Source organism: Mizuhopecten yessoensis, unplaced genomic scaffold (assembly GCF_002113885.1).
Source record: "Mizuhopecten yessoensis strain PY_sf001 unplaced genomic scaffold, ASM211388v2 scaffold2671, whole genome shotgun sequence".
In the NCBI taxonomy this organism is placed as follows: Eukaryota; Metazoa; Mollusca; class Bivalvia; order Pectinida; family Pectinidae; genus Mizuhopecten; species Mizuhopecten yessoensis.
In genome coordinates, this window is record NW_018404662.1 from 247,552 (window position 1) to 259,573 (window position 12,022).

The 12,022-nt window shown below is 37.0% G+C and overlaps 1 protein-coding gene across 1 annotated transcript in view; it reads left to right on the forward strand.

Annotated features, from left to right (window-relative positions):
- Positions 1 to 7,900: 7,900 nt before the first annotated feature.
- Positions 7,901 to 12,022, forward strand: part of LOC110446336 — a 5,882-nt gene continuing 1,760 nt past the window's right edge. Inside the window, exons 1-3 of the mRNA XM_021491450.1 lie at positions 7,901 to 8,238; positions 8,771 to 9,934; positions 10,640 to 10,810. Of these exons, the coding sequence (XP_021347125.1) occupies positions 8,221 to 8,238; positions 8,771 to 9,934; positions 10,640 to 10,810 (1,353 nt within the window). The 5' untranslated portion in view covers positions 7,901 to 8,220. The remainder of the gene's footprint in view (positions 8,239 to 8,770; positions 9,935 to 10,639; positions 10,811 to 12,022) is intronic.

The following is a 12,022-nucleotide window of genomic DNA, read 5'->3' on the forward strand; positions in this document are numbered from 1 at the left end:
TCTACTTTCGTGTTAGGTTGTAGCCGAAACGTGTCACTAATCTAATCTAACTAATCTAATCTAACTAATCTAATTCCGTGGTCTAACGTAACGTTTATATATGATTTTTTATTAGCTCATATTGGCATATGAGCTAATATGATCTAATAAAAAATCATATATAAACGTTACGTTAGACCACGGAATTAAATTAGTTATCTAAGTCCGTGGTTAGACACGGAATCTAACTTGTTCAGTCCGTGATATACTCGCAGTCGGAGAACAATCTACATGCATAATTAATAATAAATAAACGTATAAAGAAGCCGATCATGTTCCCGACCGATCTTATTATATTTTATTTTTGTGTTAATAGGTTAAACTTATGTATTGCCAAGCATGAACTTTTATCAATCCAAGGTATCTAATCTAATTAATGGCGCCCAACGTGTTGTTCAACCACAGAATTAGATTAGTTATCTCAGGAACAGTATATCCCTGGTTATCTAAGTCCGTGGTTCAACGTATAATAGGATTTCTTTCTGTCATGAGATATATTCAATAGATTGGAAGTGACTCTTTCATCAAATAGTTTGTTCTAGTAATTATTTTAATAAGCTAGGGCGTTAAACAAAATAAAACCAAACCAATATGAGTTTAAATCAATGTTCTTTTTGGCTAAACTCAATCAGAGACGTATATACTGGCTTTATGTGGCCGTGTATTAACGTACATATACAGTGGCCAAATCAGGTTTTTTTTTATTAAGAAATTAACTGAATTACCTGGTACATTAATATGCAAACTGTCCCTGCATGTTCTCGGGGAAAACACTACCGAAAATACTGAGCACGTCCTTCCGTATGCCACTTGATCCCCAGTGTCCGAATTAACGTCCTATTGCTAGCGGGGCTTTAGTTAGTTCGAAAGGTCGAAGGCTGAATTCATGATTCGAACATTTATTTTGTAAAGCATGACGAGAAATGATTGAAAGTGTGACCGATGTCCTAAAAAAATTCACGCTGTAGTACTCTTTGTCTGTCGAAAACCCCTCCTAATTAGGGCTAAACTTATTTGTTATACTTACGAGAATTTGATAAGACAAATATGAAGAAAATGAACTGTCATAGTTTAAATAATTAAACTCGTCAACCCTTTTAAAACGGCTTTGATCGTAATGATATCATCTAATTGCGTGGTATGACCTACATGTAGCTATGCAATATGTCGTTAGCTATAGAAACTGTCTGTTCAATTACCCATTTCATCGCTTGTACCATAATGTCCCGATGATACTTACGGTAAGTCCTGAATTACACAAATCAACAGGGTATCGATTTAGAATGTGTTTATATTAATATAAAGGTGTCGGTTTGTTATTTTACAGTATGATTATAATGTCTAATGATTACAAAAAGGAATATTCATATGTGATACAAACTCATTTTGCCATGCATAATCTTCACGGGACGACCCCCCGCCCCCAATAAATAAAAATGTAAGAGTGTGGGTTACTAGGATGCAAACTTTCGGAGTATCTTCATTTAGTAGTTTTGAAAATCCACATATCACTCATATATCTTGTGGGATATAGAAAAATATACCCTGCTAAGCTAGGTTAGCGTTTTTCTTTGAATTCATACTGGGATTTGTTTTAATTTATCGTTTCTACTGGATATGTCTTCAGCATCTCAGTACACGTGATAAAAAGAAACACTAGAGAAACACAAGAGAAAAACAAGTGCTTTGTTAGAGATGATTAATATAGAATTATACAATTCTTATTACTGATAATCTTATTATCGATGCATTTTTTTCATGAATATACATGAATAGGCATGGCATTGTCACGAATTACAGACGTTTCGCCCCAAAACCGTTACGCCCCAGACCATTTCGCCCCATATTTTTCACATCGCCCCAATTTTCAGTTCATTTCGTCCCAAATATGATAACCATATATCGTCCCATTTCGCCCCTAAAGCTATATAGCCCCAACATTTTTGAAATAAGGTTTATCCTCTTGTGTATATGTATGAGTCACGTACGCTAAACATAAATGCCTTTATCTCCGTTTACGGTATAATGACACCCTTAGCTCAGCTCATTGAAATCAGGGTACATGCGTATACGTAAACGTAGGTGATCTGTCTCGCTGTCTAAACTATAATGTCAGTCCCCGCCCAGGGCCAGTCAGTCACGTGGTCAACACACAGAACAGGGATTTTCCGTTTGTTTACGCGATAAATCATGCACATAAAGATATATTTACATAGCTTTTAAACATATTTGTATCACAGACGAAAATAAATCTGGTACTTTTCTAGTGTATAACATCTTATGTTGGTACACGTAGTTGGAATGTCAAGGTGTATATGATATTCACTTCCTTGTTTCCGCGCCACTGCCCGTGGGTTAGTGGCCTCACTGTGAAGTTTAAGATGTGACGTATACACTCCATTTCATTCAAAACACTAACCTGTCACAGAAGAAGAGCTGGATTATAATGATTGTTTGTGAATATAAAACCTCGCTGGACTAGAGTCACACGAAGGAAGACATACAAGGTACGTACCCAGGTCTTGTTTACTCCGGAACATGACTATTCATTCATTCGTTTTATATGAAGCTATATTGGAATGTTACATATTTGCATACAGTAGTTAACATGTACTTGGTCATATTTTGTTACAGAGCCTTCATAATAGGTGCTCCAGAAACGCTGCTCCAATTTTATGAGTTTATAAACGTGCCCTGGGTTACGTCTATGATTTACATAGATCAGAGATGCGTTATACGTCTCTGCATAGATCTAGGTTGACATCGTTACATGTATTACATTATGAGTTAAACTCTATATATACTGGGTCCCTTATATATCTATAGATGCAGTTTGTATCGTTGCCCTCAACACACCAGAGACGTATAAAGCCAACGTCTCGGAACACCCCGAACACCTCAACGACAGTAGAGGATATGATGAGGAAGAACACCTGTAGGCTAAATGTTGTACAAACTAGCAGAGGATGTTTTTTTCTTTTTTCCTAACCATAATCAGAATTGACAATCACTGTAGTCTGTGAAAATTAAGATACTTATATGTTAAACGATAATTTGAAGACAGATTTGTGAACCTTAAAGAACGTAAATCTGAACAAGTGCCAAACTATTTACATTCCACCACTCAGTCCAGCACCTCATGTGCTTATTATACACGGTACCTCGATACCTACATGTATATCGCTTATCTCAATAACCTTAACACTTGTACAATGTATAAAACTCACTCATTCGAGCTCATAATTAAGTACATAACGATACCCCATGTACTTATTACTTACCACAAGTTCATAGGTACCCTCATGTATCACACGACATATTTTAATACATGATTTTATTCTTGTTATAAAATATTATTATATTATGTAGTACATGAATGTTTAGCAGTGCAACATATCTCTCCACACCTATAGGCGAAGGTCCGAAAATGATTTGTGTATGTGTATTGTTGTTGTTTATTTGTTTACTGTTATGTTGTACTTTATATATATACATGTATCACGGAATTAGATTAGATATATAAGTCCGTGCATGTAAACATATACAACTGAAGAGCTGTATAGCTTAACGTAATAAACTTGAACCTATCCACATACCAATACCCGCACATACATAACCTAATACATTCATCATCATACATTAGGTACAAAGATACGTACATTCCTATAATACCTTCATCATCATACCTTAGGTGAATAGATACGTACATTCCTATATATAATACCCTCATCATCATACACTAAGTAAATAAATACGTACATTCCTATATATAATACCCTCATCATCATACACTAAGTAAATAAATACGTACATTCCTATATATAATATCTTCATCATCATACAATAAGTACATAGATACGTACCTTCCTATATATAATGCCCTCATCATCATACATTAGGTACATAAATACGTACCTTCCTATATATAATACCCCCATCATCATACATTAGGTACATAGATACGTACCTTCCTATATATAATACCCTCATCATCATACATTAGGTACATAGATACGTACCTTCCTATATATAATACCCTCATCATCATACATTAGGTACATAGATACGTACCTTCCTATATATAATACCCTCATCATCATACATTAGGTACATAGATACGTACCTTCCTATATATAATACCCTCATCATCATACATTAGGTACATAGATACGTACCTTCCTATATATAATACCCTCATCATCATACATTAGGTACATAGATCGATATGTACCTTCCTATATATAATACCCTCATCATCATACATTAGGTACATAGATCGATATGTACCTTCATATATATGATACCCTCATCATGACATCATATAGAAACATCTCGGTACCCACACATTTATAATACCCCCAACAGCATAGAAGCATATTGCTATCACTATCCTCACATTCATAATACCATCAACGTCATAGCAAAATATCGATAAAGGTACCCGCACATTCATATTACCCTCATCAGCATAGAAACATATCGATATCGGTATCCTCACATTCATAATACCCTCACCAGCATAGAAACATATCGATATCGGTATCATCACATTCATAATACCCTCAACGGCATCGCAAAATATCGATAATATCGGTACTCTCAATTTCGTTTTACCCTCACCAGCATAGAAACATATCTATATCAGTAGCCTCACATTTGTCATACCCTCATCATCATAAAAACATATCGATATCGGTACCCTCACATTTGTGATACCCTCACGAGCATAGAAACATATCGATATCGGTCCCTCACATTCATAATACCCTCATCAGCATAGAAACAAACATACAAGTATCGGTACTCTCAGACTCGTCATACCCTTACAAGCATAGAAACATATTGATTTCGGTACCCTCACGTTTGTTATACTCCCATCAGTATAGAAACATCGATATCGGTCCGTCACATTTGTAATACCCTCATCACCATAGAAACATATCAATATCAGAACCCTTACATTTGTCATACCCTCAATAGCATATAAACATATCGATATCGCTACCCCATCACATTTGTAATACCCTCACCAGCATAGAAACGTATCGATATCGATTCCCCCACATTTCAAATACCCTCACCAGCATAGAAACATATCGATATCGGTAACCTCACATTTGCTAAACCCTATATTGTTTATCCGCATTGATTTGACTTGCTGTTTGTGAAAGTCCCAGAAAGTAACCCACTTCTATATCTACAGGGTTTGAACCTTTAATATATCCCCATTAATAACTCTAGTTGCTGATCAGTTACAGGTTTTGTTGTTGTTATGATGATGAATAACACAATCTGTACCCAGAGTTGTCGTTCCTTGATCGCAATGTGCGTTGCACGGTATGCAATACTATACACAGCTGTATGATGATTTGATGCCTACAACACTAGCACACATAACCACACATATAACCATGGGGTCACATACCTCCATGTACACACGTGGTTCTGAAGTCCGTCACATACATGTATATCAATAGAAGATGGATGTATTGATAGATGACCTCAATTGATCATCACTTGGCTTCATCAGTTGTCATGTCGTCTCTTCATAAGAAAGCGCGGGTACACCCAAGGACTACCTATAAGTACCTATAAGTACCTATAACTACCTATAACTACCTTTAACTACCTATAACTACCTTTAACTACCTTTAACTACCTATAACTACCTTTAACTACCTTTAACTACCTATAAGTACCTATAACTACCTTTAACTACCTTTAACTACCTATAACTACCTTTAACTACCTATAACTACCTATAACTACCTTTTACTACCTATAACTACTTTTAACTACCTTTAACTACCTATAACTACCTATAACTACCTATAACTACCTATAAGTACATTTAACTACCTATAAGTACCTATAACTACCTATAACTACCTTTAACTACCTTTAACTACCTATAACTACCTTTAACTACCTATAACTACCTATAACTACCTATAACTACCTTTAACTACCTATAACTAAATACTAGCATCAGGCAGTTCTTTATTTTATACTTATTGTATTGATGGATTGCAACAATTTCAGTACCAACTATCTCTCCTGGATCTCTACTTTCTGCCATACAAGCTCTCCCGGTTTACCAGTGCCTCACTCGATCTACCTTTGAATAGTCTATATCCAACTCGTAACCTAGAGCGGAAGTGATGAAAAGACTGCAATACTTATCTAGAACTGGTCTTAAAAGACATTTTCCCATTGACAGTATATACTCTGGTTTCTCCCATTGACAGTATACACTCTGGTTTCTCCCATTGACAGTATACACTCTGGTTTCTCCCATTGACAGTATACACTCTGGTTTTGGAAACCGTCCGTTTTTGTTTCTACAAAGTTCGTCCGAAATCACATGCTCAAAAAACGTGGAAAAAAACTCTGGAAAGCATGTTATGACTTATATTTTGTGTTCGCATGTGTAACGACACAAATACCAACACCTTTTAGTGTTTGCAAATTCCTCAGAATCAGTATAAGATGGTGAGGTTACTAATCGTTCCCTGCACTTGTTACTCATGGAAGCTCAACACCGAGGCTATTCGTGGTGGTCCTCTACCTCTAGAACTACTAGTGCAATAGACACCACACAAGTCATGCGCACTGCTGATTGCTCCAAAAGCACGCTGATGGTTTGTTACAGCTGAATTATGAATACCCCAACCCATCTCGCTCTCAACATTTTCAAGGACAACCGTGTTAAAAGAATATTTGAAAAGACATCTTATTCACACTGCAGCTATATTGTTGACTAGTTGTCATCTCTGGTTCCCGGGGAGGTGTGTGTGTTATAGGTAAGCAATTCGTCCGTCCTTCCGTCCACCACAAAAGTTTCTCCGGGGCATATCTTCTATACTGTTTTAACTGGGGTAGGCAGATTTTGTATGCATGTACATCTCGGGTTGGCGGAGTGTCAAGTCAGTTTGGCCTAGATGGTTTAATCTTTGACCTCAATCTTTGAAAAAAGTTTGTCCGGGGCACATCTTCCATACTTCACCTGAAGTAACCAGGTTTGATATACAGGTACATCTTGGGATGTCACAGAGTGTCAAGTACAAAAAGTAGGTCACTATGACCTATGATTTAACCTTTAACCTCAACCTTTGGGATATATCTTCTTAACTATTTCTCCTGAAGTAACCAGATTCGGTATGCAAGTATGTGTATGTCTTGGTGTGTCCATGAAGTATATAGTATATACATGTAAGAACTATATCGAGATAGACGTACAGCTCGTTAAATAGACAATCATAACTACTTGGGACTTTATATTGCCTTTCAATACCTTGCTTTGTTGATATCGATTTCGTATTCTATACACGTATTACATCACCTTCTAACATCTCCACCCAGCGTCACACAAAGTAAACATTTAAGTTTTAGAGGTATATGTAACGCTGTTTGATTTGGCTTTTATTTGGAGAAATACTGTTGACAAAACATACTTAACTGTGAAAGAATATAGAAATGTAAATTAAAAAAATTCTCCCGGGAATATTGAAACGGTTTGCTGACACTGGCTAAACGGGATATAATCACAGTTATTATCAATGGACGAAAACTGAAACAATTATTAGTGGTCCGAATAATAATAGTTTTGTTAGATATGCTATGTACAACACATATTTTGTCTCACATTTTACATGGACCCTTTCGCTGTTAAGTTTTCATAACACATTCAATCATAGCTTTGGGTGGCTTTTGTATCTCTTGATGGTTGAAAAGAATATTGGTTCGAAGTTTTAAACAAAAATACTAAATAGGCCAATGAGACAACGATTTCGTTTAGTGTATAGGCCATGTTAGGTAACGGTGCATGGCGTGCATTGTGTAATTTAGTTATACGTCATGCATTCATAACCCCGTGAATCTTATCATACTTCCTGGTTGTATAAAAACTCATACTCTGGCTCATGCACTAGGATTTGAATGTGTATGATCGTACACACAATATGTACATTAATATTCGTACTAAATGGGATTACACCAGCCTTGTTACAGAAGTACATTGATCACACAAATCGGGCAGTATACCTAAGGTGTCTTCGATTCCCGGATGTAAGATTAGAACTGTGATTTGAAATGAGTTCCCAGATGTTGACAGAGTACTAACTCGACTGTTTGTATTTGTTTCTTTCCAGTTAGAGCATCACTACATCGTAGCCGAGGACAATGGCGGATCTAGGCGTGGTGAGTAATAATACAGAAACAGATACTTTCTTTTTAGTCTCGTCACTTTTTGAAGGGTTTCCTAAATAAACATAGAATAAGCATCAATTTATGGTCAACAAGATATGAAGCAAAACTTTAAGAAGTGTGATTTAGATGCTATTAGACACCAGATATGTGATATACGTGTGTATAAATACACCCTGATTTACATATTGTGTAGTACTTAGTAGTTACGTTCTGTGTAACAGGTCAAGGTTATATACTACACAAATATATGTGTATGTAATGTAAGTCACGCGCTTCGATGAAAGCAATCTAAACAATTCAGTGAAATTTAATCTTTTATGTGTCCATCAACACAATATAAGTTAACTATATTTAATAGTCTTGATAACCATCAACAGAAATAGGTCATACGTATACAGGGACAAACGATAGAAAATGCTTCCAATATACGTGCGACAAATAAACAGATTTTTTTTTAAATTTATCTTTACGAATATTTGCCACCGCTGACCACTTAAAAGATAATTAATGCTTTTGATTTCAGATTGCGGGATTCATAGTGTTGGGCCTTTTCCTCTTGTTGGTCATCATAGCTTTCATCGTTGTTGTGTTTCTCGTGATAAAGAAACTAAGATTCCAAAACGATGAAATTTTAGAACTGAATGGACGAATAGACAAGCTGAAGTCAGTAGAAGAGGGCGGGACCGGGGTGGAGACGGACCCGGAAGTTGTGGTCTCTCGGACGAGATCCAAACCAAAAGGAGAAATGAGAACGGACAGTGCAGTGGACATGTGTGACTCATACAGTTTAAGTACAAATGACAACAGTATACACGGCAATGAACATTGCATTTCTCAAAGTCCCGTGTCGTTCAAAATCAAACCACAATACACAATCAAAGTTAAAAATCGACACACCCTCATGTTTGGTTCCCGGACTGCCATGCCGCAGATGGTAGCTATGACGCAAGACTTTTCCCGCGACGCCGACGCTAGTGATGCTGTTGCTACAGTGGATGAGATTGACATAGAGAGTTGTGATGAAAGAGATACGGTGGGCACGCTGTCGCCCCTCTCTCGACAATCAATCTGGCAGGGTCGACCGACCTCTATTCTCATGCAGACCCCCACAGCAACACCCGACTCGTCTAGCAAATCTATGTCCCAAGAAAAGGGTGTTTTCGTTCACAAAAGTATCGGTAAAGATGGCGACATACTTAAGATGTCAGGTTTAACTTTAGAAATCCCTCCTGGTGCGTTGAACGAATCTAAGCTGATAACTTTAGGAATCACGTGGGATGAAGCTCTTCTCCCGAAGTTAAAAAAGAAGCAAGCACATCTTAGTCCTGTTGTGGTGTGTCAACCTTGTATACGGTTTGCTAAACCTGTCAAGTTGACGTTTCCACATTGCGGTGTCCAAGTAATAAGGGATTGGATACCGCGGGTGATAAAACGTCAGGGTAACCTTGACGACCAGTCGGAATGGACGAATTTAACACTTGACGATTACGAGGAGAGAGATTTTACAGAATCTGATGTAACAGTCAGTCTTAAACATTTCACATTGTACACACTGGTAGGAGAGTCTAAGCCAGATAAAACTGCTGCAAAGAAAGTCAAGTTGATCGCCTTCACTCCAACGCTTCAAATGGGCGTCATGTTCAAAACTAGAATATACTGCATCAACGATTACGACACAGAAATCAAGGTTAGATTAAATCATATTGACTGCTAAGTATCTTTAAGATTTTCGTCTTTGTATTACCTAAACACGTGAATACCATGTGATGTTCTGAATACACTCCTATGCTCGGCGTATTTTTAATGTAATAACGGCCATCGTGACCTTATACATAATACAGTTTAAATAATAGGACGTCCTACAATATTAACTTCGCATTGAAGATAATAGACATGCGGTCATTAGAAGGCGATGTTGAGAGACGTGACAATTGTTAAGGAAACTATGACCGGTTTTTAAAACATGTTCGCAAACATTTTTGTTATTGTGATAACATATTTAAATAAAGTTTTCATTTCACCTCAGCAAAGCTCAAATAAATTGCAAATGTCTTATCCTATGCCTATAAAATACGTTACAACATACACGTATTTGGTTCTGATATTTAAAATAGACGGGAACATCATTTTATTACCAGAACGGCGGAATGATTTCTAATTTTCCTGATAACATTTCAAGATGGAGACCAAAGATGCCATTTGATTCGGTCGGCTATTTCAGCGACCAATGAGTCTGGAGCTTGGGTGTCGGTCTGGTATGATACAGATGTGCATCCTTGTATGCGTATGATAACGATGGTAGACGGAAATCTGGTAGCGACATGTTTGGTCTTAGGACATATTCGTAGGCTCATTTCTGAATGTTACTTTCTCACTTGTATTTTTAATACAGGTCGTTGATAAAGTGGAAAGCAAGCTAGATGGAAGCATGTCTAACGCACCAGTGCCTCTTATATTCCATGACAACGGCAAAGACCTCACGGTCTCGTTGAAGACGGACGTGCAAGGATGGAATTTGTGTGGGGAGAAGACACAGGTAATACACTTTACTAGCACCAACATAGTGTACTAGCTAGGTTGTCGGGAAATTCGTTTAATGCTTCATCAATGCTGTACAATGGGATACGTTTTTAAATTTTATACTGAAAGAGAAAATTACCACAGGGACCTGAGAACTTGTAACAGCTACAACTGGACCTACGCTAAGGTGTTCAGGGTAGTTTTACACATTTGCGGGGTGTAGAGTAACGTTCGGTAACACAGCCAACCCAAGGTTTATAAATACGAAAAGGGAGGAAAGTTCTCGTGTCGATCCCATCTTACATTTCTAGTTGACGTAAAAAAAAGAAGCTTAGTACCGTTGGAAAGATGGATATTTTTCTCTTTTTGAAACCTCCTATATGCACAAACAATGAATTCTCCCCTTCACGGACATGATCTCCACATGCGATTTCCGAGTTTTAAAGTTTTTCGCATTCACAGAGCCACCTTTTCCATATGCATAGGGTTAATGTAACATGTGGTGTTGATTAGCTGGTTATTTTGGGGGAAATGGCTGCGCTTTTTAGAATTAAAGCAGCCTTTCACACCACATGTTTCGGCACGTGGCTGACGTCAACCTCATGAATATAGAAAACGTGGCTCTATAAAGCTGTAACAAATTCTTAGTTCCCGGTGGTTATTACTAGTATTTCTGTGAACTGAAGAAGAAGCAGTGATGTACCAAATCCATGTTTATTTTTATTGATGTATATTGAACCAAATATTACGAATACCAAAAATTATTACACTGAAGAAGTGCTATATTATTTATTTAACCACTAAATCTATATAACGTGTCAAAACTAACGTAAATCCACTCGGTACAACAGAGGGACGAGGATTTCTTTGTAAGGAAGACATACAACGCCATACTTTTATATGACCTAATACTGTAAATACATATGTCGACGTAATGCCTTCTTCCCACTGTATTACAGTACATGCCTTGTAACCACATGGCTTGTTACCACTCTATTACAGTACATGTATTGTTACCACTCTATTACAGTACATGCATTGTTACCACTCTATTACAGTACATGTCTTGTTCCCACTCTATTACAATACATGCCCTGTTACCACTCTATTACAATACATGCTTTGTTACCACTCTATTACAGTACATGGCTTATTACCACTCTATTACAGTACATGCCTTGTTACCACTCTATTACAGTACATGCATTGTTACCACTCTATTACAGTACATGCATTATTACCACTCTATTACAGT